This window comes from Ovis canadensis, chromosome 12 (assembly GCF_042477335.2).
Source record: "Ovis canadensis isolate MfBH-ARS-UI-01 breed Bighorn chromosome 12, ARS-UI_OviCan_v2, whole genome shotgun sequence".
Taxonomy (NCBI): Eukaryota; Metazoa; Chordata; class Mammalia; order Artiodactyla; family Bovidae; genus Ovis; species Ovis canadensis.
The window spans coordinates 52,193,063-52,220,957 of NC_091256.1; the positions used below are offsets into that span (position 1 = coordinate 52,193,063).

General features: G+C 51.7%; 1 protein-coding gene across 4 annotated transcripts; it reads right to left on the bottom strand.

The window, feature by feature from the left end:
• On the bottom strand, positions 1–27,619 carry MFN2 (mitofusin 2). Of its 4 annotated transcripts, none has more exons than XM_069544721.1 (20): positions 27,098–27,336; positions 25,706–25,844; positions 25,232–25,299; positions 20,813–20,991; positions 17,125–17,260; positions 14,143–14,305; positions 13,397–13,521; positions 12,351–12,459; positions 12,167–12,274; positions 10,689–10,842; positions 10,452–10,519; positions 10,188–10,309; positions 8,616–8,742; positions 8,116–8,220; positions 7,761–7,863; positions 7,115–7,335; positions 6,365–6,520; positions 4,623–4,819; positions 3,439–3,573; positions 1–2,160 (listed from the first exon to the last, which is right to left on the bottom strand). In XM_069544721.1, exons 4-20 carry the CDS (start codon positions 20,985–20,987, stop codon positions 2,091–2,093), a joined length of 2,274 nt encoding a protein of 757 aa, XP_069400822.1. In that variant the 5' UTR covers positions 20,988–20,991; positions 25,232–25,299; positions 25,706–25,844; positions 27,098–27,336; the 3' UTR covers positions 1–2,090. The 4 variants fall into 4 exon arrangements, with proteins under 4 accessions (XP_069400822.1, XP_069400823.1, XP_069400820.1 ...); XM_069544722.1 differs by having other exon boundaries at positions 25,232–25,316; positions 27,098–27,190; XM_069544719.1 differs by lacking the exon at positions 25,232–25,299 and having other exon boundaries at positions 27,098–27,619.
• Positions 27,620–27,895: the final 276 nt, after the last annotated feature.

A 27,895-nucleotide genomic window follows, 5' to 3' on the forward strand; every position in this document is an offset into this window, starting at 1 on the left:
AAGGGTTTCCAACTAGGTTTTATTTTAGTGTCCAATATTATCAGCACTGATACAGGAGTAATTCAGGCAAATTTATCACCTTAAATACATCAGAGAAAAAACTCACTGTGTCAAGCACGTCTCGCACTCCAGCAAATGAACATAGACAGAGAACAGAACAAAGTTAGCAGCATTAAATTAAAGTGCTTTTTGCCACAATTCTTTCAGAGTCTCGCCCTCAGTGGTATAAACTCAATTTTATTTGTTGTATAAGAAGCTCAAAATCCCAGGGGATACATTAAAACAAAAATTCATGTTTAGTTATTTTAAATAATTCCCCCCCCACCCCAAAGCACAAAATTCATTGAAATTGTGCAATGCTGATTTCTCCAGACATACTGTGAGGTGACCACCACCCGGGTCTGGCAAAAAGCTTGGCCATCCTCTGCTGCACAACAACCTTGGCTAAGTCCATCACTTTGTTCCACACACCAGAGTAGACTGAGGGTTCGAAGGACCAGTGGGCACCTGGAGAGCACGCCAACTGCATGATACCCACCAGCGAGCAGAGGCCACTGAGCCGTTTCCCTGAAGTCAGAGGCGGATTCGGAAGGGCAGGACAGGCCCCACTGCTCTGCCTGAGCTTGCCTCTTTCTGGGAGAGCAGTACTGCTGGCTTCTAGGAAGCTCTCTGACCTGCCCGGCAAAGGCTGTCACCTGAAGGCTGCCTGCCCCAGACGGTTAACATCATGGAGACAGGAACCTGCCCCCACTGTGACCAGTAACAATCCCCACACTCAATACAGGAAACATTTCTCAAGATCAGCGTGAGGCCCCGTGTGTCATCTGGAGGCTCCAGGGTCAGGAAGGGTGGGAGGCTGGGTGCTGGGTTCCCTGCGCTGCCTGCTGGCCATGTGCAGCATGGCTGCCACAAGAGACTTCATCCAGAGGTCTGGCGGCCGAGGGCGGTTTGAGCCAGGGAGGGGTGAGGAGTGGGAACATGTTTCTTGTGGAACCTCAAGCTGGTAGGGTGGGCTCTCAGACCCCATGAACCCCTCCCAGAGTGAGGTCAAACAGAAGGCCCTGTTTTGTGCCAACTACTGGTCCTTCAGCCGTCCTGGGTGGGGTCCACTCCCTCAGCCTGCCACCAAGGTCCCCATCGTCCACCATCTTTCCTTCTACCACGTCCTTTAACGATCTGGACCAAACCACCTTTCAACAATGAGAAGCCAGACTACAAGGCTAAGGACCGAAAGGAGAACAAGGGACACAACAAGAAGGGAGGCAAGTCTCTCCCCAACATGGCACTGGCTGCCCAAGACAGCAGACAGAAGGACACAGCTTCCACACGCCACCTCCCTCCCAGCCACGCGCTCCAGCTGCCTCTGTGCTATCTTCCTGCCCCTCATGGCAGAAAGCCTGCCTCCACCTAAAACCCAAGCCACACTCAGCCCACTGCCAATGCGGAAAGGCTGGTCTGGAAGGCTCTGCAAACAGACTGAAGCACGAAAGCCAAAGAACCACACTGACACAAAAGCCACAGCCTCCTGGGACTCTTGGAATCATTCCCAGTGCAAACTGGGAAGAAAATGCAGCCTCCCCACAAAGGCAGCCTTTCTCTGCAGGGGAGCTGGGGTGCGAGGTGGGCAGGTGTGCGGGAGCTGGGGTACCTGGAAGGCAAGTGTGCGGGGGTTGGTGTCAAGCGTTGGCCAGAGGAGGGGGCGGTATCTGCCTGATACCCTTAAAGGCCCAGCGAGGCCTTCTGCAACACTGGCCAATCCCAAGAGCTCATCAAGCAATCAATCAGCAGCTTCTCAATCAAGAGAGCATGACAAAGCAAAGACAAGACCGAACTCCCCAGTACCGTGCTGTCCAGACTCATTTAAAAAAAAAGTCTCCTTTAGGGGCACAAGTTGGAAGGTCTTCCTGCAATAGCAGGCAAAGGAGGGGAAAATAACTAGCGCTTCGGGGTTCAAGATGGTAGGAGACAGTGGGTGCTTTTGTTCTCATGGTGGCGGCAGTGGACAGGAGCTGCACGCAGGCCTGGTGGTGGGAGGCCCCCTGTGCTTGCAGCACTGTCCTCCCCACAGGGGCTCCGGCTCCGGGTGCCCACTATCTGCTGGGCTGCAGGTACTGGTGGGTGAACATGTTGAGTTCGCTGTCCAACCAGCCGGCTTTATTCCTGTAGAGAAAAGGTTACCTTGTAGCGGCAAGAGCTGATAACTAGCCCTGGCATCACCTGCCAAGTGCTGTGCTACCGGACACCTGACTTTTATTCCTCTAGTAACCTCCGCTTCACAGATGAGGAAAATGAGGCCCAGAGAGGTTAAATAACTTCCCACGGTCACACGACTCATTGGTGGTGGAAATAAACTCGGGCTTTTCCGACCCTTAAGCCCTGTGTTGGCTTCACGCTGGGCCCACCGGCAAGTTCCCAAACTGTTGGGAACACCGTGTTCTGCCTGTCAGCAAGGGGCAGTCCTTGTTGGGTTTACCCTGTCCCTGCAGGTGATGCACAGCAGAGACGCCCATCCCTAAGACCCACGCCTCGTGAGATTTCCCCTGGGGATGAGCGGTGTATCTCCAGAAAATAGGTGTCCCTGGGCAGTGGGCGGGAGTGCACATCTGCGCTGCAGGGAGGGAAAGGCCCACGGACGCCCTTGGATGCAGCCCCACTCTGTGCTGACGTCAGGGCAGGGCAGGAAGCCCCGAGTCCCCATGTGCTGATGTTATCTGGGCCTGAGCGGCCAAGGACTCTACAGAGCACTTGTGCACGCAGCTCTGTGGCTGTGTCGTGAAATCTCACTCCATCTTACAGATAAAAGCAATGAGACTCGGGGAAGCTCAGAGATTTGCCTGAATGTGAGGGCCGGGACCAGAAGCCAGCACTCCTGACTCCGGGGACCCATCCTCTCTCCAGCAACCTGCTACCCGAAGCTCTGACTTTCAACGGAGACTCTATGCAGACCTGGGTTCTGAGCCAGGCTCAGCCAGCCACGCGCTCCAGCTGCCTCTGCGCTATCTTCCTGCCCCTCATGGCAGAAAGCCTGCCTCCGCCTAAAACCCAGAGGGGAGCTGGCTGGCTCCCCTGTGGGCATGCGTTTCGATAGGCCACCATCCCTGGGCTCACAGAGAAATGGTGGAAGTGAGGGGTGGGTCTAGCCCAGTGTTCCTGCTGACAACAGAGGACAAGTAACGTGAGGAGGCTCAGAGGGTGCTGGTGCCCAGCAGGCTGGATCCTTCTACTCCCGGCTTAACCACCTACCGTGGGATCCCAGGTAGGTTACTCAACACCTCTCCGGGCCTCAGTTTTCCTTTTTATAAAGTGAAGGTGACGACAGGCCCCTGCAGGGATGTTGAAGATCTGGACAGCACATATCAAGTGGCTGAGACACCGTAGTTAAAGACGTGCCTGTGAGCTGTAACCTCACAGGATGGGCTTCCTCTGCTGCCACCTCACCTGAGCAGTTTGGCTTTGCTCTGAAGTGAATCAAGAACCTCGATTTTCTGGTTCATGGCGGCGATTTCCTGCTCCAGGTTCTCCCGGGTGACGTCAACTTGCTGACACAAATGAGCAAAAGTCCCAGACAGTTCCCTGAAGGGGGAGAGATTCAGGATCAACCAGGCTGTGTCGAGGGTAAACCAGACTCAGGGCAGGGCAGCCGCTAGCCTGCCAGTCACCTGCGCTGGCCACCACCTATCCTGCTTTGGCAGCATCTGCCCCACCTCCTGTTGAGACCGTGGACATCACAACCACCACAAATACCAGCATTACCATAGTGCGAGAACCAGGAGCACAGGGCAGGACACCCTGACCTGGACACAAGAGACCAGGATTCAGATCCCAGTTCTGCTGCTGATCAGTCGAGTGCAAGAGCCAGGTTTGTGTGTGTCCAGCTGCTCAGTCATCTCAGACTCTGCAACCCCACAGACTGTAGCCTGCCAGGATCCTCTGTCCACGGGATTTCCCAGGCAAGAACACTGGAGTGGGTTGCCATGCCCTTCTCCAGGGGATCTTCCCAACCCAGGGATCGAACCCACATCTCTTGCATCTCCTGCATTGGCAGATGGGTTCTTTATCACTAGTGCCATCTGGGAAGCCCATAGGAGACACATGACTCCTCTTAAATCTCAATTTCCTCATTTTGAAAAAGAAAGTGTCAATAAGAACAACGACTTCAAAGTGTTTGGGGGGAAAATGAAATATTAGGTGCAAAATGTCTAACAGAGGGCCTGCAGCAGTAAAAAGCAGCAATAAAAAGCAGGCAGCCAGCACCTTCGTCACCATCACCTAGAAGCAACCATTCCCACCTGCCCAAAGATATGCCATGAAGACTGGGCTGTGGCTTAGAACATCAAAGCTATGCCCACAACATAAGTCCTTCAAGGTAACCCGCTAAAGATGCCACAAGTAATGCCCTTAGTATTGCCGACTTCCTTCCTGGGGGACCAGAGGCCTACTTGGTCCCAGCCCTGGACATACGGTGTCCCCAGAGGCTCCTCTCCCACTCTCAACATCCATGTTGTCACTGCACAGCTGATGGCCAGAGTAGGACAGCGCTCGGGGCCCAGTGGTCTCCAGGTCAGGGTAGGAGGGCACCGCGGGAGGCAGAACCAGCCCCTCGGGCTGACGGGGACACTCACTGCTGGACCTGGTGGCTGCAGTTGGAGCCAGTATAGCTGATGATGAGCTGCAGCTTCTCACTGGCGTACTCCACAAACTGGCGCTTGAAGGCCCTCTCTTTGGCCTTGGTGGTCCAGGTCAGACGCTCGTAGACGTACAGGAGGCCATAGAGGCCAAGGGAGAGGGCAATGAGTCGCCAGCCCACAGCCTTCCACACCTGCCGAGGCACAGCGGTCAGCGGGTGCAGCCCTCTGTCGTCCCACCACCCAGATTCTTAGCCTGTTGCTGCCAGGACTTTCCCAGGAGCATCAAAAGGTCTATGTGCCTCTGCTCAGAACACTCCTCTCAACATCTTCTTGGGCCCCACTAAGACCACAAGGGCATGGATTGTCTCTATGGAAAATGAGGGAAACGGAGTGTGGCCCACACAACATGACTTGTGCAAAGGTAGCGGGGCCACTGCTATGGTTGTGAGCACAAGAGGCACAGATCCAGGCACACAGACATCTTAAGCTAGAGTCCTCTGAAGGGACATTCCATTCTGGTGACACTGATGATGCTGATGCTGATGCTGAGTCGCTTCAGTCGTGTCCGACTCTGTGCGACCCCACAGACGGCAGCCTACTAGGCTCCTCTGTCCCTGGGATTCTCCAGGCAAGAATACCGGAGTGGGTTGCCATTTCCTTCTCCAGACACTGATGACAAGTGGAGTTCTGGTGAGCTGCTCTGTAACACTTTGGGGCAAGGCAGCACAGTTAGAGTCAAAGAGCAGGGACTTGGAGCCAGAAACAGAGGCTCCAGTGCTGTCTGCCATCCTGGCTGTGTGACCCACGGCAAGTCTACTTACACCCATTTCCTCTCAAAATAGGAATGATGGCTTCCACCCAGTTCCCAGGGTGGTTTGGATAAAATGAGACACTGATTGTAAGAGGGTTACATAACTGTCAAGTGTCAGCTTCTAAGCTAATGACCCTCTGCCAGGTTACCATCTACAAAAAAAGAACCAGAGTAGGAACTGCCTATAGGCCAGCAGGGCGGGGCCTCAGCTCCAGCCTACCTGGCCTTCCAAGCTGAGAAGCCAACTCCTGGCAGCTTTGTCAGCTACATTCTGCCACCACTCTACAACTCAAATGACCATCGCAGAGAGCACGTGCCCACATCAAGAAAATTCAAGGCATAAGTCACTCTGGCTGCAGCGTGTCTTGGGTCAAGATGTGGGGAGTACCCCAGTTATCAAGAAGGCAGCCTGTGACCTCAGGCCTCGGGGCAGAAGAGAAGGGCCATAAAACCACAGCTGGCAAGATGAGGGTTCACAGCCCAACCTGGCCTCTTTCTGGCTCAAGCCCTTGCAAGTTCTGCTGTTTCCTCACTTACAAATGAGAAACTCCTGGTCATGCCCATCTCTCTAGAACCCAGGTTTGTCAATTTCTCAGGTTACTTCCCTACCTACAGGACTAGCCCTACAGGGGAAAGAACATGGCCTTGGAGTCATATGGGGCCAGAGCTCAAATCCAAGCTGCGTATCCTTGGCAAGCCAACTGCAGATTTTTTTCTGTAAAATGGGAACCTCACTGTCACCTTATGTTGAATGAGACTTCCGTCCAGAAATGTATGTTTCAGGGCTAAGGTTGCATGGCTCCTGATATCACAGCAAAAAGTCATCATGATGTAAAGTGCCGGGCTGACGCAGGGACCACCACCAGATTGCCCCTCGGTCCCACCCACCTGCCCCCACCCTTCCCGTGCTGGGCTTGTCACTGACCACTCCTCCAACAACGAGAATGCCCATGGAGGTCCTGGACGTCAGAGAGGCCAGGCCAGTGACCATGGAAACCATGAGCTCCTCTTGCGTGAGGGAGCCCTGGGGCAGTGGGGGCATGCTGGGGTTGGCCGGGGTCAGGGGCATGGGCCGCTGCACCTGTGGAGAGAAACAGGGGGGTACTAAGAAGAAGAAGGCAGCAAATCTCTCATTCCGTGAAACCCTCAGGAACCCTCAGGGCCAAGAGTCCAGAACAGGGACACGGGCCATGACTTCAACTTCCAAAATAGAAAATGAGCTCCACACGTAGCAGACAAGGATTTCGGCTTCCTAACAGACCTGCCAGCCCAAAGGTAAACACCATGGATATCAGAGATCATGAGCTGCGGCCACCCTGGAAGGCCTCAGCTTAGGTCCCCAAGCCTGGGACGCGGCCCAAGAGCAGCCCAGGTGATACCTCCAGAGGTACAGAGATGAGGGTGAACATCTAAACGTGAAAACGGTGGTATCTGGACAGATAGGTCATCTAGATTTAATAATTACATACTTATAAGCTTAATAAAAAAATACAGCTTGCTTTTTCACAAATATTAGTGCCTATGATAAAACTAGGTTGATTTGTGGCAGAACCTGACCGTAGTGGTGGCCCGCATGCCACAGCCATGACCTCCAGGAGCCCCGTTCAGAACGGCTTGGGTGCCCAGGGCGCAGACTAGCCTCCCTCAATGCCCAAGGGGGAGGGACTCCACTTGCCTGGTCGCTGTAGCCCATCAAGGCCCGGCGGCTGTTCTTGGGGCCCAGGAACCGGTTCACCAGCATAGTCCACCCAAGGGAAAAGTGAAATTCAATGTCCTCCTGAAAGTCGGCACACAGCTTGTCACAGTTGAGGTCGTAGCTGAGGGAGAAACACTGCCGAGGGACCAGCATGTCCATTTGACTCCGCACAGACGCAGGAAGGAGGGGTTTCAAGCCGTCTGTTGGGTACAGAGGTGGGGAGCAAGCAGAGCGGCTCAGCCCTGTGCCTCGCCAGTGCTGAGCCTCACCACACCTGCCACTGGCAAGGATGCTGGCAGCACAACCCAGAAACCAGGCCCAGATGAGCCGGCATGTGGGTGGGGTACGCAGATTGAGGCTCCATACCCACTAATATGTGGATTTAAGGAGTAGGCCAAGCTCTCAGCCTCCGCTAGTCCCATGTGGTAACACAAGACGCCCCCTCCCCTGCTCATCCCTAATCTATGCATGGAATGAACTCACAACACATGCCCAGAATCTCAAGATATGGAGCTGACTCATCACAAGAGAGGACAGATAAGGAAAGGTCATTAGTTCTGCAGGCTGGCCTGAAACTGATCTTGGGCAGCCCAGAGCCCCAGTCCTGAGCCCCTGCAGCACTGACCCATCATTTCCTGCTGCATGGTTTGCAGGGAGCTGGTGATGGCCGTGGAGCAGCGGTCTGACATGTTTCGGCCCAGTCCTTCCTCTATGTGGCGGTGCAGTTCCTGCAGCCAGAAGAGAGGGAAAGGAAGCGGCACCTTCTGCCAGTGTTCCCTCCAGGGAGCCCAGAGCAAGGCAGAGGCTGCTCAGCCAAGGCCCAGCAGGTGACAGCGGTAGGCAGGTGGAGTGAAGCCTGGGGCTCAAGTGGCTGAGAGGCCCTGACTCAGACTGAATCCCTGTCTCTCGGTGACTCCATCCATAGCCAACAGGAAATATGGGGAGCCCCTGCCCAGAGCACCTGCCACATAATGACTCACATTCTTATAAACCTTGAGGACCACGGGGGAAGGGTGGAAGTCCATCTGATACTCGTCCACCAACACAGAGAGGCGCCGGATCTCCTCGGCCATTGCAGTCGACACCTGCAGCCAAAAAAGTGTGCTGTTGAGTGACCCGAGGGAATGTGGTTTAACCCCACAGCACCAGGAGCGTCTAACAGGCTCTAGGAGACTGGATCTGCCTCCCTGCACACCTGCAGTGTCCACAGATGGTCTACAGAGTTAAAGCTTTTGAATTCAGGGGTATTAGAGATTGGCTGACCGAAACTCATCTAAGCTGTGGAGGAGGACTTGCCCAGAGTCGCATGATGGAACAGCAAACCCCAGGAAGCACGACGTTGTTGAATCAGGGTTATGGCTTTCTCCTGGAAGGCTGAGAAGCCCCCAAGGAATAGGATGTCTGTGTTTTCACTTTTTGAGTGCTTGGCCTCTACTCGGGGTCCGAATCTCCCCAGTGTCCTTCCTCCTCCACTTCTCACCTGCCTCTCGACTTCCTCTGTAATCTGCTTAATTCTCAGTTTGTAGTCTTGCGCCAAGAGCTCCAGCTGCTTATCAATAAACCTCAGCCGCTCCTGCCGCTCTTCACGCGTTTCCAGGCAGTAGACCCTGAGAAAAAGAGCCCTGGTTACCCAACTAAGCCAAGGAAAAGAGGGAGCGCCGGAAATCTGTGTGGGCCCCGGCTGTGATCCTGGCATTCCACGCACACCCCTGGGGGCCTGCTCTTCCCATTCCCAGGCAGGAGGGAGAGACAGTGCCAACAACTCGCTCTTAAGTTTTCTGAATTTGGAGGATGTGGTGGTGACAGACAGGGGAGGGTGCTTTTTCAGGAACGTTAGCACAAGTTCTGCCATTCATACAGAAAAAAGTCCACTAGTAAACAAAGAAAAGAGAAAAAGAGGTACAACAATATCCAGAAGCCTGGCCCAAATCACCAAGTCTGAAGTACGGATCAGGGTCGGGGAATGGGCGTTCCAACATATACTGCTGGTGGGACCACAGACAGGGCCGGATGTTTCAGGAAGCCACGGGTAAAACTGGGTAAAGCTGAAATGCATACACCCCAAGACGGAACACTCCACCTCCACAAATTAATGCTAGTCTCTAGCAGATGCACACCAAGGGACACAAAAGTTCGTGTCCACAGCAGCAGGGTCTCCAACAGTGAAATAATGAAATCTAAAGATCAATCTACAGGAAACTAAGAACTGCTCTATCTCAGCGAAAACTCCTAACCTCCAACTATAGGCATCAACAAGGACAGAGGATAAAAACAATGCTGAGTGAAAAGTGAAGCCAGGTGTTGCATGCTCCCGTACTTGTACATCTGAAACACATGCAGAGCAACACTGTGCATTCTTTAGGATTTACATAAAAAGTACTTTTTAATGAATGACAGGACTACACACCAAATTCATGATGGCAGTTACCTCTGAGGAGCAGGCAGAGGGACACTGGGGCAAGGACTGAAGAATCAAAGAGTATTCAACAGTTTTTTTCTGTTTTATTTGTTATATTCTGACAATAAAAAATATTATCAACTGTGTGCAATGGAAACAAGGTATATTATTCTCTGTACTTTCTCATATATTTTAATCTCTCAAAAAAGAGTATCTTTTAATTCTCTTTTTAATGTGTTTTTGACCATGTTGCACAGCATGTGGGATCTGAATTCCCTGCCCAGGGATTGAACCTGCGTCTCCTGCAGTGGAAGCTCGGAGTCCTAACCAGTGGACCACCAGGGTAGTCCCCAAAAAAGGTATTCTGAAGAAGTGCTTTCTGTTTCTGGCCCTGAGAATGGCTGCAGTGCTCGGTGTAGCACTGGACCAAGGCTGGCAGCTCAGACTTTCAGGGAAGCTCACTGCACAGACCCGGTGGGACAGACAGACGCCCCACAACCTCCTCACTGGCTGCTCCTCGTGGCTTGAACATGGTCTGGTGGAAACTGTGAGACCCTGCTCTGTTGGCTGAGCTCTGGCCCTGGGCCCGGCCTCAGATGAGGGTGAGGCGGTCATGGCTACGCTCCCTCTGCCTGTCTGCTCCTGGGCTCTTACCGCTGCTCCTGCGCTGCGATGTGCAGAGAGTCCATGATGAGGCGGACGGCCTCAGCGATCTGCTTGGCCCGGACTGTGTGCTGCTCAAACTTGGTCTTCACGGCCGACTGGGAGATGCACTCCTGGAACAGACAAGAGGTGCCAAGGGAGGCAGAAGCCACCAGCCAAGAGCCAGGCTCTGGCATTCAACTGCCAGGGACGTGGCCAGGGAGCGCCAAGGAGGCACAGGATCTCCAGACAACAGGATCAAAGGCTCATGCTCACCTCAAATCTCCTCTCAAAATTCTGAAACTCAAACATCCTCACTTGAAAGCCTTCTGCAAGAGCGCCCCCTAGGAGAAGTGCACCACATTAGTCCAGAGAGAACTCAGGCAGCCAAGAGCTTCTCACCCAGGGTTCCTCTCACCACCTCATTCTCACAGCGATTTCTACCAGCTGACTTAGCACAAGACCCAATGTCTCAAGCGTCAGGGAAAAGCAAGAAGCTGGTTCCATCATCACCTCCTTCGGGCATGCCCTGGGCCTTCTGGATCCTGGCGTTGAGCACCTCCTTGGCGGACACGAAAAAGATGCGGTCTCCAGCCTGGCCCCGATCCACCACGCCCAGCTCGTCCACCAGGAAGCTGGTGCAGCGCTCCATGTGCTGCCGCCGCACCTGGAGCCCAAGCACACAGGTATTATATGACCAGGTGGGGCGCGAGGGGGCCCTCCTGAGGGAGCCCATGGCCCCTGGTGGCCTCTTTTCTAAGAGTACAGGTAATCTAGTCACACGGCTCAGGATTCAGAAGGTATCAACACACATGCAGTGATCATTTCCCACCATCTGTCCTCCAGCCACCGGGCCCCCAAATCCCAAGTCACAGGGTTCCTTGGGGTGCAGCCTGTCCAAGACACCTGAGGCATCAACAAGCAGAAATGTTTACACATGTCCCAGACTGCCTTGTTAAGAGCCTACAAAAGTCTCCCTTTGGTGCCCCAGAAGGAAAGGAAGCTGGGGGTCAAGAAACCCACACCTGTGAGGGGGCAGGGAGGAAGGCTCAAGAGGGAGTTGATATATGTATGATAATGGCTGACTTTGTTGTTGTACAGCAGAAACCAATACAACATTGTAAAACAATTTTCCCCCAATTTGAAATATATTAAAAAAACAAAACGAAACACAGAAACCCACACCTGGACTCTGTACTGACAAGCTGAGTCCTCCCTGGCCTTGTTCATTGAATGAGAGGGTGCCACCCAAAAATCCCTCCTCTGAAGCCCTAGGGCTCCACTGCTGGAACTTCAAAGTGATAACAGCCTCCGGTGGACACCTTCCACATGCCAGGCCTTTACTCAAGGTGAACAGATCTCATCTTCTGTACAACTCCATCTATTACACCCAGCCCACAGGTTAGGATTTACCTGGGTTAGTTAGGGTATGTTAGGGAGTTTATCAGTCACACTGCCCAGCATCTGCTGACTACACACTTGATCATCATCCCATAGCACCTGTGACTCCTTTTTCTTTCATGTTACCCATAAAAAGTAAAGCATTCTGAGCTGTAAGAACCAGTTATTCTTTGCTCTTCTTTTAAGCTTCTTTCCTGGATGCCTTTCAAAGCTACACCTCTGACTCATTCTTCAAGAACTAAGGAGAGCCCTGGTCCCAAGGAAGGGCTCGGCCAATGTGGTGTGGAGGCCTCTCAGCACGGAGAAAAGCCTTCTGAAGATTAGAGGGGAAGGGGATACACATATACTACAGCTGATCCACTCTGCTGTACAACAGAAACTAACAAAACACTGTAAAACAGTTACACTCCAAAAAAAAAAAACGAGGAGAGGGGTCCGGGGAAGTGAATGGGAGAAGTGAATCGGTCCCACAATGACCCCAAATACCTCATGGGACAACTTTAGTGATGAAATTCAGTACTAATTTAAGGGAGTCTAGGCAGATGTACAGGGTGGCATTCCCCAAGCTGCTGAGTAAAAGAGGCGCCCACCTCCTCCATGTACTCAGGCTCCGAGGCAGACGCATCCCAGCGGTTGTTCAGGATGAAGATGTTTGGGCGGGACAGGCGCTCGCTCACCTTGTGGAAGAATTGCTTTTCCTGGATGAGGGGAAAGACCTCAGTGAACCGCTTGGCTGGATCTTGGGAGTGTGGGGAAAGGCAGAGGATCGGTTACCGTCTGCATCAGGGTGGACTCCGAGTTGGCCACCAGCACAAACACGTCGGCGTCCAGGCAAAACTTGTCAATCCAGCTGTCCAGTTCTGTGGTGACGTCAATGCCAGGGCTGGAGGTGACAGGGGTAAACCATCATCAGACCCGGGGCCCTATTCTTCCTGCTCTGAATAGACCTGAGGCAGCAGGCAAAGGAAGAGAAAGCTACAGAGGAGAGGGAAATCGCCCTTATTGGAGGGATTCTGATTTTTCAGCTCATATCCTTCCAGACTCTCTGAAAATGTGTTTTTTGTCATATGCATCTATCACTCATATGAAAACCTAGACATCTGAATTTGACTTTGTGCATGCACGTGTGCATGCTACGTCGCTTCAGTTGTGTCCAACTCTTTGTGACGCCATGGACTAACTGCAGCCTGCCAGGCTCCTCTGTCCATGGGATTCTCTAGGTAAGAATACTGGAGTAGGTTGCCAGGCACTCCTCCAGGCGATCTTCCCAACCCAGGGGTCAAACCTGCATCTCCTACACTGGCAGGCAGGTGCTTTACCCATAGGAAGCCCCTGCATTTCACTTTGCTGGTATACAATTAAGGTGAAGTGCTACATTTATCTGAGTCCAGCAAGCACCCTCATACCAAATTTCTTGGTATAGTTATAGCCTGTCCACAAAGCAGGAGCAAAGTGTTGCCTTGAGAAAAATAAAACACAACAGGGACCTCATCAAGAACAAGCTCCACCCCCTCCTCCAATAAACATACTAACATTGGGTTGAGGCCGAGAACCTTCCCCAGTTTCAAGCATCCTTCCTATCCCTCTTCACAGACCATCACTGGGAGATCTTCGGGGCCCTGATGCCTGCCAAGATGATACAATAACCAGACCCTGAAGGAAATCCACGAGGCTGGAAGATGTGGTTAAGCTGGTTTAAAAACTAATATACTTCAGCAGAGCAACAACATGACCTCGGGGACACTGGCCTGGAGGACCCAGAAATGGAAACCTGGGGCCCTCCCCGTCTGCACCTCCTGGGGAGGCACCTGCCCTCTTACCTGTCCATCAGCACCAGGTCATCCTTGAGAAGCGGGCACTTGGAGTTGGGCCACATCACACTCACCAGGCTGCCGGCATGCAGCTGTTCGTCCTGGTGAAGGGCATGCGCCAGCTGGTTCACCGTCTGATGGGGGTGGAGGCAGAAGATAATCAGGGTCAAGGAAGAGCCTCCAGGCTGGAGACCAGTGCAGCCTAGCCCCAGGACAGTGGCCTGGCTCACAGGCCAATCTGCTACCCCTCTTTCATTTCATGCATACAAAGTCAAGAGTTGGGAGCTGCTAGCAAGAACCAACTATCCTTAACTCCTCCATTAAGTTTCTTTCTTGGATGTTGCTCTGCATTAATTAATTCTTTATGAACCAAAACGAGCATCTGGTCCCAACCCAAAGTGCAGCTGGCTCTCAGAAAAATGAAAGCATGCGAGCCCTGAGCTTAAACATCAGAATCACAGAGCAAATGTAGGGATCGCTCTCTGGCAACACCCCCAGGAACAAGGCATACACACTCTGCATCGCAAAGAGAAAAGGCCTGCCCAGCAATTCACAAGGACTATGAATTCCAGGCTCCAGAACCTCCCTTAACAGCCACACTAGGACAGGGCTTCCCAAACTCCACTACAGGGACACTGGTCCCTCCTTAGAGGCACCTTGGGTCCTGGCCCAACAGACCCACTGGTTGGTCTCAGCCCAGACTCGACCCACCAGTCTGACTAGGGCCGAAAGCCAGGCAGGCAGAGCCCGCTCACCTTGACACTCCTCTTCTCCTCTGAGCCCTCCGTGAGGAGGAAGGCCTCGTGGCCATCTGTGCCCTCCACCCGCAGGAAGCAGTTGGTGGTGTGGCCGATCCCGGAGGGCAGCACTTTGTCCCAGAGCATGGCATTGATCACGGTGCTCTTCCCATTGCTCGTCCTATAAGGAAACCCAGTGAAGCTACCGCCATCTGCATCGCAGGTTGTCACTAAGAAGGGACAGCCTGGAAGTCCAAAGCCTTGTCCTCTATAGTGACATCAGTGCCCACACAGGCAGAGTGGGTGCTCTGTGCCTATGAAAATGGATGGACAACCCTGGTGGCCTGTGCATGTGACGTGCCCCAGTTCATCATGGCAAAGCAACTACCAGGGGCTCCCGTGGTGTGATGCCAGCATGCAGACACTACCTGCCCTTGAGTGAGCCCCCTCAACATGAAGCTCTCAGCATCATGCAGGAGACCACTTGTCTGACTCGGAAGACTAACCCACTTCTCCTCTTCTACCAGAAGCCACTGACTCACCCCAGGGTGTCTTCCTCCGTCTAAGTGACCTCAGCTGAATGACCCCGAAGTTTTTCTACAGAAGGCCAATTTTGCTGCTTTTCTCACACCAGGTTCCTCTTGAACATGAAGCCCCACCCATCACTCCCAGCTGATAAGGGCCTGCTCCAGGGTAGACTATGGTAGCATTCTGCCTGCCACCGCCTTTTCTACCTTCTTTTTCTTTAAAACAGATCCACTCCACAAACTCGTCAGCTCTAGCTCACCAAAGCCAGGGCCACAGTTCTGAGGCGAAGATGAAAAACGACAGCCCAGAAGGCTGAAGGACACCCCAAGGTGACGACAGGCAGAGGGGCAGAGTGCCTATTCCTCAGGCTACCGTGTGCAGAGCATCCAACCTATCGGAGGCCTTTTTATCCCCCTGTGCTGTGCTTAGTTGCTCCATCGTGTCTGACTCTTTTTGCAACCTATATTGGGCTTTAATTTTTTAAAGGTGCTGTGGTTTAAGAAGAAATATATTTGGTCTTTGTCCCTAGTTCCTGGCAATTCCTTGGAATTTCCTGAGTGATAGGAGCGTCCCTAGTTACTCATAAGGAGCTCCGACTGAGCATACCTGTTTACACTCATGAGGTGACTGAGGTGGGGCCCCCACACAGCCTCAGGATGGACCAAGTGATAAGAGGGTTGGGACTTTCAGCCCCACCCACTAAACCTCCAGGAAAAGGAAGGAGGGGGGCTGTAGATTAAGCCCCATCAATCTCTTGAACAGTGAGATCTGATGAGCTTCAGGGTGGAAGGCAGTGTGCCCTACTTCACAGGGACAGAGCTCCCCTGCTCAGGACCCTCCCAGACCTCCCCCTGTGCACCTCTTCATCTGTATCCCTCATAAAATCCTTTATAACAAACCAGTAAATCTAAGTGAATGCTGCTCAAGCAGATTAAACTCGAGGAGGAGGTTGTGGGAACCTCTGATTTATAGCCAGTCGATCAGAAGCACAGGTGTCCGAATGGCATCTGAAGTGGGCTATCTGTGCACCAAGTTCTTAACCTGTAGGGTCTGTCTCCTCCCGGTAGAATGTCAGAACCAAGTTCACTATGCAGGACACCAGTCAGTGCCCACTGAGAACTGGAGAACAATTCCCTGGCGCTGTAGGAAACATTCCAGAGGTGCCTACTTGACCTCAAAGCATAACAAAGGTATCTGAGGGCTAAAAGTATAATACGTTTAAAAGAAAACATAGAGGGAAAAGCCTCATGACGCTGGAATTGGCAGTGTCTTAGATATGATGTCAAAAGTATAAACAAAGAAAAGCATAAATAAATTGGACTATTTCAAAATAAAAAACTGTGCATCACAGGACACAGTCAACAGAGTGGAAAAGTAACTGACAAAATGGGAGAAAACATTTGCAAATCATATATCTGATAAGGAAATTCAGGATTCCTACAACTCGAAAAACAAACAAAAAAAATCACAAAACAACTACAAAAACTCCCAAACAACCCAATTTAAAAGTAGGCAAAGGACCTGAACAGACATTTCTCCAAGGAAGATACACAAGTTGCCAACAAACACATGAGAAGATGCTCAGTATCACTAAGTATTAGGGGAGCAAATCAAAACTGTAACAGCTGCTAAGTCACACCCATTAGGATGGCTACTGTCAAAAAAACACAGTGAATAAGTATTGGAAGGATGCAGAAAAACTGAAACCCTTGTGCACTGCTGGTGGGAATTAAAATGGTACAGTCGCTATGGAAAACCATATGGTGGGCAGCTTCTCAAAAACTCAAAAACTGAATCATCATATGGTCCAGCAATTCCACTTCTGGGTATGTATCCAAAAGAAGTGCAAGCAGGGTCTCAAATAGATATTTGTTCATAGCAGCACTGTTCACAGTCATCAGAAAGGGAAAGCAACAAGTGTCCATTGGGGATGAATGGATAAACAAGATATGAAATATACATGCAATGCAATATTGTTCAGCCTTAAAAAGGGAGGGAATTCTGACAAATGTAATGACGTGGATGATTCTGGAGGCTATTACACTGACTGAAATACGCCAGTCACAAAAAGACGTGATTTCACTGATATGAGGTTCCCAGAGTCCGCAAATTCATAGACAGAAAGCAGAGGGGTGGTTAACAGCGAGTGGGGGAGAAGGGACCAGGAGATGTTACTTAACGGGTACGTTTCCGTTTTCCAGGGGAAGTTCTGGAGACTGGTGGTGGTGACAGCTGCGTAACAATATGAATGTGTTTAACAAAACGGAACTGTACACTTAAGAAAGGTTACAATAGGAAATTTTGTTATGTCTATTTTACCACTGCTAAATATAAAAAAATTAAAAGGAGAGCGCCAAATTCTGTGGTGTGCTGCCTGCTTCCCTGCCTTGGGGTGGTCGGATCCAGTACAAAGAGCATGCCTCCCTCTCTCCCAGCTGGGAAGAAAGAAGGCATGAGGACTTCGAGACTCACCGGCCGAAAAAAGCCACCTTCATGTGCCGCCGGGCCAGCACCTCACTGATGCCCCTCACTTTGGACAGGTAACCTTTGACGTCCAGAACCTGTTCTTCTGTCGTAACTGGGTCCAGTTCTGCATTCCTGTAGGTTTCTGCAGGTGCAGATTGAAAACAGTTCAGCCCACCGTCAGAGTTCCAGAGTCCCAGTCTGGATGGCGGAACCCACCCCCGCAGGACCCTGTTCCCCAGCTGGAGGTCCAGACTCCTGTGGGCCCCAGTGCAATAAAGACTGCTGGGTTCCAGTGCAAGTGTTGGTTCTCACCTCTTCCTGGGTTTATGACCTCAGGCAAATGAACATTCCTCGGTCTTAATTTCCTTAGCTTTAAAACAGAGATAACAACAGCACCTACTTCATGTGGCTGGAGAACTGAATTAAAATACCGAAGTACCAAGAATGGGGCAGCTATCTGATGAAGACGCAAATGTTGACTGCCATCATTTACTTATATATTTGTACTTAACGTACACTCACCAAGTTCTCAGTATATGCCACGCACTGCTCTGGTCAAACACAGCCTCGTTTAATCTGAGTCATGTGCCCATCAGAGCTAGTAGACAGCGGGGCCAGGGCTGAGTCTGGGTCACTGTGCACCTTCCCGAGGCCCTGCCTGACCTGGCCCCACCCACTGCTCCAGCTGGGTCTCGGGCACCTCTACCTTGCATGCTGCCTCACCATATGCCCACATTCACCACCGCTCCAGGCTTCGCTTGGTGCTTCCTCACCCTACCCCTCCAAAGAACTAACACACCACCTCAGGCTGCTCTGGCTCATTCTCACTTAGCTTGACCTGATCCCACCAACCTGAGTCAGGTCCTCCTGGCTTGCGTCCCCGCAACACCCTGGACTTTTTGCATCTTAGCCCTTGTCTCAGCATCAGGTAACTGCCCCGCTCACCTGTGTGCATCACCTACCACGTGAGGGCCTAGCTGTCTGACCCCCACATCCCACATTCAGCAGGTGCACAGTGTTTGCTAAGTGAATGGATCCTGAGATCACTGCATTGCTTTTCCCCAAGAACCTTGCCACGTGGCTGGACAACACGTTACAACAGATGGGAGCAACTGAGAAAGACCCTGTCCCCTTCCCATCCAGCACTTGCGCCAGGAAGGTCCTGAGCTGGCTGGACTGCAGACGGGTGTCCGCCCCTCAGCACACCCTGGCTGCAGCGGACTGAATGTTTATGTGCCCCGTGTGATGACAGTGTGATGGTACAGCTAACCCTTGAACAACAGGGGGGTTGGGGGTGCCAATCCTCCGAACAAAAATCAGCATTTACTTTAGTCAGCTTCTGTATGCACACCCTTCTGTATCCACAGTCTGCATCCACGGATTCAACCATGGATTGTGTACTACTGCAGTACTTACTATGGGAAGAAAACCATGCATAAGTGGATCTGTGCAATTGAAACTCATGTTATTTGAGGGTCAACTGTACACAGGGACGGAGCCTCATGCCTGGGGTTAGTGTCCTTAGAAAGGAAAATCTGAGAAGTAGCCAGCCCCTTCTGCTATGTGATTACATGAGCTGCTATGTGAGAGCTGGAAGCCAGCCCTCACCAGACACCAAATCTTGGTCTTGGGCTTTCCAGCCTCCCCAAACTGTGAGAAATAAATTTGTGTTGTTTACAAGCCACCCAGTCTATGGTATTTCTGTTACAGCCACCCAAACAGACTAAGGCACTTGTGAACCACTGGGCTGACAGGTCCCAGCCCTGAGAACATGCCCATGGCACCCAGAGCACGACAAGTGCATTTCAGAGCCACCCAGTGAGTGTCCCCTGTAGCTGGTGCCAACGCGGCCTCCCCACGCCCACTGGTAACCCCTCTCAGACCATCGACATTCTTCCCTTAAGTGGGCACATGGGTGTGGCTTTTGGAATGTGCCCCAGAGGAAGCTGGCTCTCGAGCCTGTGACTGGAGAAAGAAAATTTTAAAGAAAAAGCCATCAGCTGACAAGCTCTTGCTACTGCCCTTTAGAGAACAGTCCCAGGCAGTAGCCTTCCCCTCCCTTGGCCGGGACAATCCCAAATACATCTCAGGATCACCCCAGTGCTTTTCTCTCCCTGGAGGCCCATCAGTAGGAGAAGCCTCCTGTTTCCACAAAAAGAGAAATCAAAACACCCACTCCTGATGCCATTGCACAAACATCTTCATTATGAACCACGTGTTCCTCCATAGAACCATGGGAGTGAGTCAGAGCATCACAGAGGGTTAGTCTTGGCTCCGGAGGGGACAGCGGCCTGGTCTGTCCCATCTCTGCACACCAGAACTACTGCTAAACAGATGCTAGACGGGAATCATTTCAACTACCAATCATTCACCCTTGAAATTCAGATCTTAAACTGAACAAATTCTCTGGGAACACCTTTCCTGCATTAATCACCATGCTAAGGGCAGGGCATGAAGAGTCCCTGCTTAGTCTGTTCAGGTTGCTCTTACAAAACACGACGACTGGAAGGCTTAGACACAACAGAAGTGTGTTGCTCGCAGTGCTGGTGGCTGGAAGTCTTGGATCAGGGTGCCAGCCTAGTGAAGTGAGGGCCCTCTTCCAGGTGGGAGGCTTCTAGTCATATCCTCATGTGGCAGAAAAGGCGAGGGAGCTTTATGGGGTCTCTTTGATAAGAGCACTAATCTCACTCACAAGGGCTCCACCCTCATGACATAACCCCTCCCCAAGGCCCCGCCTCCTGACACCATCACACTGGGCCAGAGGATTCCAACACATGAACACAGAGGGACGAATGTTCAGACCCCAGTACTGGGACTACTTCCTTTCTTTAGAGGGAGCCTAAAGGAGCAGCCTGACATGTCAGCCAACCAAAAGCCAAGCTGCTCCAGGGCAAGGCATCAAGCAGAGAGTGGCATGTCCCCGAGGCATTCCCACTAAACTTCTAGAGCTCTGCAGACTAGAATTAGGAAACCCCGGGTCTCCCCTAAGCTCCTCTGTCACAGATGAGGAAACCAAGGCCAAGGAAGATACAGCTCCTGGCTGTTCACTGATAACCCCAGGGCCTGGAGCCAAGGTGTGCCTTCTAGGCAGGGAGTCTGAGAAGACAGTAGCTGGAGTTGGTGCTCAGACTGAGTGGGGCCTTGGGAACCAGTCCTTCTCTGCTGACAGAGTGAGGATTAAGGTTGGGCTCAAATTAGTAACTAGAGTAAAAGGTGCTGGTGATGCAAGTTTCTTATTCAAAGTCCTGGTATCTAAAAATATCAGAGAGAGAACACCCTGATCAGGAACAACCAACACCCAGACACAGGGTGGGGGACTGATGGCAGCCAGGCTGGGCCAAGGAAAGCACCTGGACTTTGGAGTTAAGAGATGCATAGGTACAGTCCACTGTGTCACTTCCACGGTATCAATTGACTCTCAGAACCTCAGTCTGTTTGTCCCTCAGGTGAGGATACTGTATGATTAAGTGGAGCAGAATCTGTAGAATTCTCAAGGATGGGTCCTGTGTTTCCCTGGCCCAGTCTCCCTGGAGTCCAGTTTCACGTGATTCCAGGAGCAAAGTACCACTGAGGTGACAACCCACCTGGGTGTGAGCTTGTCAAGGGCAGGGCTGTACCTCCCTGTCCCCAATTCTGCCCCCTATATACTAAGGCTGACAGGAGTGGGCTTGGCTGAGCAGGGTGCCCGTCTCACCTTCCAGGAAGGTGGCGCTCTCCTGGATGTAGGCCCCCAGCTGCTCGAAAATGCCATTGATCTTCTTCTTGGCGGTGACAAAGTGCTTGAGCGGGGAAGCATTCACTTCAGCCATGTGTCTCTTATCCTTCTTGACTGTGACAATGGAGTTGCATCGAGAGAAGAGCAGGGACATCGCGCTGTGAGAGAGCAGACATGTGAGTGAACCCAGGGACCTTTTGCTGGGGTGCAGAAGAACGCGAGGGTCCAGAACATGGGCCCTCGAGGACCAGATTGCGGCCAGTGAGATCAGAGCCTGCATCTCAAAACCAGGAAGGGACCGCCTGGGCCCATCTTCCTATCAGTGTGGGCACCCAGGGCCCGGACCTCGGGTCCAGTTCTGGTTGTTCCCTGCTGGGTGAACAAGGACAGGCCTGCCTCACCCACCTCAGAGAAAGATGGGGGAACCACAAGGTAACATACAGAGATGTCCTCCTCTGAGTCTTAGCCAGAAAAGAATGACAGAAATCGCACTTATTTTCTATACATCACCCACTGAGAAAAGGCACTGAACACTCAGAGCAGTGAAAGCAAAGTGATGCTCAAGGTCAGGCACTTCCACCCCCCTCCTTGGCCACTCTGCTGCCCAGCACTGATGGCCCTAAATCCTATCAGGTTTTATTTCTTTGTTTTTATTCTTATCTTTGGTTGCCAGTGGGGAGGATGGCAAGGAGGGCTGATCCTCAAATGAACGTGGTCTACTTCTACAATTTATACTTATAAATGTTTACTGTTATCTTTTCCTTATAAATGTGTCTACTGTAGAAAACGTGGGAACTAAAGGGGAAAAAGTCCACAACCTCACAGTTCTACAACAGGCACTGTTAACAGCTGCTTATTACCCCAGTCTGTTTTTGTGTGGTAGCTCTTTTGCCCTTACTCAGTCCTCAGTCACATGCACAACTTTGTGGCCTAGTTTTGGTTTTTTCACATGGCAATAACAAGCTAGGGGCCATGAGGCTTAACTCCAGAGTCCTAGAGATCTTTACTCAAAGTCAAAAGAGGCAGACAGACTAGGGAAGCTGGTCCCCAGTTGCAGCTGGCAGTCCCTGAACCAAAGTTCCTCAGAGTCCCCACCACGCACAGTGCCATTTCTTCAGCAGAGCCCTCAAAACCCTGGCAAGTCCCAGGAAAAAGGCCTTTTCAAGGATAAAGGGCGGTGTGCACAGCTGTGTACGCCTGGATATGCCCTCCTCAACACTCAGCCCTTCCCTGTCGATCCCTCCCTCCCCTGCCACCCTAATCACAGCGCCACCTGCTCTCCACCTGACCGGGCACGCACTCTATCTGGGAGATGACAGGGTACTGTCCAGGAGTGAACCTACAGAGAAACTGCCAAAGCATGCTGAACCAGCTCCTGAGAAGCAGAAAAAAAAAACAAACATTCCTAATAACTGAAAACCGGCCCTTAGGAATTAACCATCCCAAAGAGTGAGGAGAAAGAGACCTACAGGGAAATGGGAACCCACATGTTTTATCGAAAGCTACAAGTTACTTTTCAATGTTCAAGATTTCTGGAGAAATGAGAGAAGTGACTGTGTGTTCATTTCTGCCTTCCTCCTTAGGAATATACCACAGCTGTGAGATTTTCTTAGCATGGCGCCTACTATCAAGGGCATGAGTAAGAAAGATAGGGACTTCCCTGGTGGTCCAGTGGTTAAGAATCTGTATTGCAATGCAGGGGACGCACATTCAATTCTGGTTGGGGAACTTTGACCCCACGTGCCACAGAGCAACTCAGCCCACAGGTCGCAACTAGAGAGTCCCAGCGCTGCAACGAAGGATCCTGCATGACACACCCAAGATCCCACTGCTGCAACTAAGACCTGACGCAGCCAAATAAACAAATAATTGTCGAACAAAATAAGGAAGAAAGACAGCAGATGGAGCTTCCCTGGTGGCTCAGCAGTAAAGAATCCACCGGCCAATGCAGGAGACAGGGTTCTATCCCTGGTTCTGGAAGATCCAACATGCTGAGAAGCAACTAAGCCCGTGCTCCACAACTATTGAGCCAGAGCCCAGGAGCTGCAATAAATGAAGCCCTTGAGCCCTAGAGCCTGTGCTCTGCAACAAGAGAAGCCACAGTAATGAGAAGCCCAAGCGCCACAACTAGAGAGTAGCTCCCTGCAACCAGAGGAAAGCCGTTACACAGCAGACCCAGCACAGCCAAAAATAAATAAATAAACAGAATTAAGAAATACAAGAAAGACAGCATCGCTCCAAGAAGGGGAAGAAAATACCTCTGGCTCCTCCAAAGCAGAAAAGGAGAGTACACTGCTATCACGCTCCCTGTGGCCCAGCAGGAAAGACTCTTAGAGACATAGGGGATACACGTAAGCAGAAGAGGAAAGTCACCAGAAGGAGAACAGGGTCTCACAAGGTAGCTGGCGCTGCAGATGAGATTCTGGAATCAGAGAGAGCTGGGTTCAAATCGTGATTGTGCTGTTTCTGGGCTGTTTAAACCTCAGAGCCTTGGAGTTGTCATGTGTACAAACAAGATATCACGCAGAGTCCGTGAGAAGATGAAAGATGACACGGCACAAGCTCAAAGGTAGATTTACATACTATCAAACAGCAACAGTAATAAACTCTACCAGCAAGATCACAGGACTACCCCTGGAACAGGCAGCCTTCGGGGGTGAGCAGACGCAATTCCATCATCAGCACGCCCACAGCCAACCCATGGCTACCATAGGGATCGAGGCACAGGTCTGCTCAGGGGTGAGGCTCAGTAGTGCCCCGCCCCAGAAGTGACTTGCTTGCAGGCAGCAAGTTCCCAGGTATCAGTGGGGCTTTTAGGAACAGGCGCTTTCAAGTTCTGCTCATTCTTTGCAAGCCCAAAGGATATGACGCCAGAGGCGTTAGTGTTCAGTAAGTGCAAGATTCAACAGCATGCACGTGAGTTAAAGCCGAGTGCTCTAAGGTCACCTGGTCTGCTCAGATGGCAGCCTGTCCAGGGGCTGCCCTGCTTTCACATTCCCCAGCCTGTAGCTGCATGCCTGAACCTCCCAGGTGCACCCTACCACCAACCCCTCCAAACTAATTTCTCTGCCCTTATTCATGCCTGAGTTGAGAGTCTATGTTTGTGTTACACATGCTGCTTTCAGCCTGGAATTCTCTGCCCTTATTCACCCATTTGGCCTACGCCTCCTGTCCTTCTAGACCCAACTCTAGTGTCACCTCCTCCATGAAGCCTTCCTTGACATCTGCATGGAGCCCATGCAACCTTACCAGACTTTCAGGATTTTTCACTTTCTCACCATCTAATTTGTGAGCTTCTAGAAAGCCAGCCTCTGATACAGAGCAGTGACCTATTTCCATTTCTACTTTCCTCCTCCACAGCTGTGAGAGACATGGTTTGAGTTAGTGAGTGCCCCTAAAGGAGATTACCTTCCTACCCTTCTAAACCTGGGATACATGTATTTACTTTTCTCTTAAAAAGCAGCCTTTGGCAAAGCATCTGTTTCTTAGTATTTAGAGTTCAATGAGTCAACAGAGTTGATCAAATCTGTCAGATTCCAGGATATAATCCTTCCAAAGAGTGAGCTTGGCATACATATGTGCACAAATGGACCACAGTTGCAAATACACACACACTCCAAGACTGGGTCCCACTATCTCGGGATTCCACCAGCTGGCTTCCTAGGCTTTCAGAGTCAGGGGAAGCAGCTGGTTCCTGATCCTCCTCTGGAAAGCCCTGATAGCCCCTACTTCACCACAGGGCTCACAGCAGACATGCGGAGCCAGTCCCCCAGGCGTAGCTGGGCCAGAGTCAAGCTCCAGTATCAGCTATCCACCAAGTGGCACCCATCAAGCTATTGCGACTGCCTCAAAGCGCTTTCTGAGGTCATGGTTTCAGAGAGCTAACACTAGCATTTTCCAAAGTGCGGTCCACAGAACTCTAATGCAGCCAATGTTCCATACACACAGGACTCCACAGAAGAATCCATTTGTAAAACACCACATTCTACAGTCTCCCCCTGCACTGTAGCACACGAGCACAACTAAGACTTTGGGAAGGAAGGCTTGCTGTAATGACTCTCACTTAACTGTATTTAATGATGCATTTCACAAACTTATCTGAAGAAAACCTTCTACATAACAGGAGAAGGATCATACTTTGGGAAAAGCCTCATTCATCCTAGAAGTCGCCTTCTCCCATGACAAAAAACTGCTGGGGGCATAGTAGTAACAGATACTAAACTAAAACCAATTCTAAAATGCTACTAGCACTTGCAGGTACTGAAAAGCTCAGCCTCAACCTGGGCTATTAGTGGAGGAGGATTAGGTGCCGTGGGTGCAGGGACAGCAGCCACAAAATTCACTCCAAGGTGTGTTTAGATCCCAAGCACAGTCCCTGAGTCCACACCACCTCCTTACCCAGTTTCATGCACAGCGACTCCTAGCAGGGAAAATAAAATGGATCCACAGATCGTCTGCTGGTACAACTGGAACAGAGGAAAAGCTGATAAATTGAAACAAAAGAGTATACGCAGTAAAGAGGCAGAGGAGACTCTTAGAAGAACTGTGATAAGGAGCCAGTGACCCAACTTCCGGCGGGCAGAGACGGGGACAGAGGAGCCAGCACAGCAGAGAACAAATGAGGGAGATAGAGACTCGCTCTTCAGGCAGCCCAGATCCCAGCCATTTTCTTAACCGTCAATCTTTAAACGGGCTTTCTCAGCAACCAGTAAAATCATGTGAAAGGAGACAGTTTTTCCAACACAGGTTGGAAAAATCCAGCTCTGTTCAAGAGACCCCTGTCCAAGAGATTCGGCACTAGATGGCCAGCAGAGTACACCCCTTTCCACTCCCCACAATTCCAGGGTGCCAGATGTCTCGGCTACCACTTACTTTTCCGATGGTGAGAGACTTTCACAGGGTAGGCATCATGAACACGGGCTGGGTCAAAAAGAGGAAAAGAATTTGAGTTCTCCTCCCTCCTGTCTCAGGTTGAAGATGGCTACTGAACGACTCCTCCAGTTCCGAGTTACTAGAAAAGCAAAGGGACAAGTCAGCAGGCAGGGGAAAAAAAGGGTGCCAAACAAGTCTAGTTAGGTTTAAAAAGCCAAACAAACTCATCCCTGAGGGAAGTTTACTCACTGAGGTACTGGGGTGGTAGGTGAGGAAGTGCCCTGGGGAAAAACAACCCACGGGTTCAGGGCCAAGCCTGGGTGTGCACAAACACGTGTTCAGCCATGTGCTGGGACTCTGGTAAAAGCACATCCAGAGGGACCACAGGAGAGGGCAGAACCAGTTCAAGGACTAGGCTTGAGGGCTGTGGCACTGAGGACCAGAGACAGGAAGGTGGAGTTGAGACAGAGAAGTGGAACTTACTGAAGGCCTCGATCTGTCAGATGCTGTAAAATGTCTTACTTGACTCTCAATTCCACAGTGCAAAGACAGGCTTGGAATATTTAAAGATTTATGAACTGCGAGTTAAGAAGCCAAGCTTGGAACTGAGATATGGCCTCCCTCCCATTGACTGCAAGCCTCACTTGTTTTCAGTTATATGGAGGGGGCTCACCTCACTCTTGGGGATGGCAAGGGTGACAGTCAGAGCCCTTTCTGGGAGGAGAGAAAGAGAACAGATAGAGAAATTAAAGAAATAGGGCAATCAAGGCTCACAACAGATGGAAATAGGAATGGGCAGTTTTGGCTTCAAGCGTCCAAGCAGCTAGTTATGTACATTTTCCGTCTGCCTTGTGTGTGTGTGCACGTGTGTGCACGCATGTGTGTGCATATATGTGTGTGCGCGTGCTAGGCGCTACAGTTAGCGATGGATAAAAAACAGCCCCTGCCCTCAACGGAGCTTACCGTCCATCCACAAGCCAAACAAGTAAAGCGACAACTGCCAGGGCAGTAAGTGCCCAAACTGAGGCGCCTACGATGATGAATATGGGCACCTATCATGTGCTGAATAAATGCTGGCAAATTTAGAGAACTGGACAAGAAATGGGGAAAGGGCAAGAACAGAATCTAGCAGGGAAGGGTGAGAAAGCGGGAAGGCGGGGGAGTGACAAGAAGCCTCTGGAGACCCCACCCCCAAGTCCCGAACCCCGAGTCCCGCCCCCTCCTCCAAGGGCCGCGGAGGGCCCGGCGGCGAAGCGGGAGCGTGGGGACGCCCGCTGGCCCAGATCCTGAGCCTTCGGGAACCCGGCGTCCCACCGGCTCACGCTGGGGTATCCAGGACTCGCCCTGTAGGGCCGGGTAGGGCCCCACTACCCGACACACTCGCCCTCTCACCTTCACCTTCCTAGCCTCCCAGCGGCCATCATACCCCCGACGTCACCAACGAGCGCCACTCCCAGCAGAGGCGAAAGGAGGAGGGAGGACGAGCGCGTCACTAGCCGTCGCAGGTTCGCCGTTCTGGTCCCCGTGAGTCGGTGGACTCCGAGCTCAGTGAGTTCCACCCTACTAACCCTTATGGGTCAGGGGTCAGGTGGCTCAGGTCCAAGAGAAGCGCCTCGGCGCTCTTATTCATCGCCAGGGCTTCCCAAACCGATGACGTACTTTCGGGACTCTCGCTGCATCATGGGGGCTGTAGTTCCGCCAGGGGCCGGTCAGGGCTGGGGTGGGCGGGGCCACGAGCTGTCAAGGGAAAAAGAAACCAAGGGCGTAGGTTAGAGGTTCCCGCTCTTCTCTTCCGTTTGTTGCCCTAGAGCCCGACCCCAAGAGCCAGAGCCTGTCTGCTCTGCAATCCACGCTTGCGTTTGGTAATTATAGAGAAGAGCTCTCAAGAGAAATTCAGGAAGCACGCCTGAGCCTGCCGCCCTTCACCTGACTTTGAGGAAGTAAGAATAGCAACAGTCACTGAGCAGGGTGCCCAGGGTATATCGTTCTAACCTTCACAGCAGCCCCAGCTGGCTCAGAGGGGAGATTACCCCAGCTCACATATGGCAGCTCACTAGGCCTCATTATGTGCCAGGCATTGGGACACAGCAGTAAACAGGTTCCTGGTGGCCTCAGCGACGGCAGAGAAGGCTCCAAGGCTGTGCTCTCCAGTATGGTAGCCCCTAGCCATGTGCCACAAGCAAGCTCCTG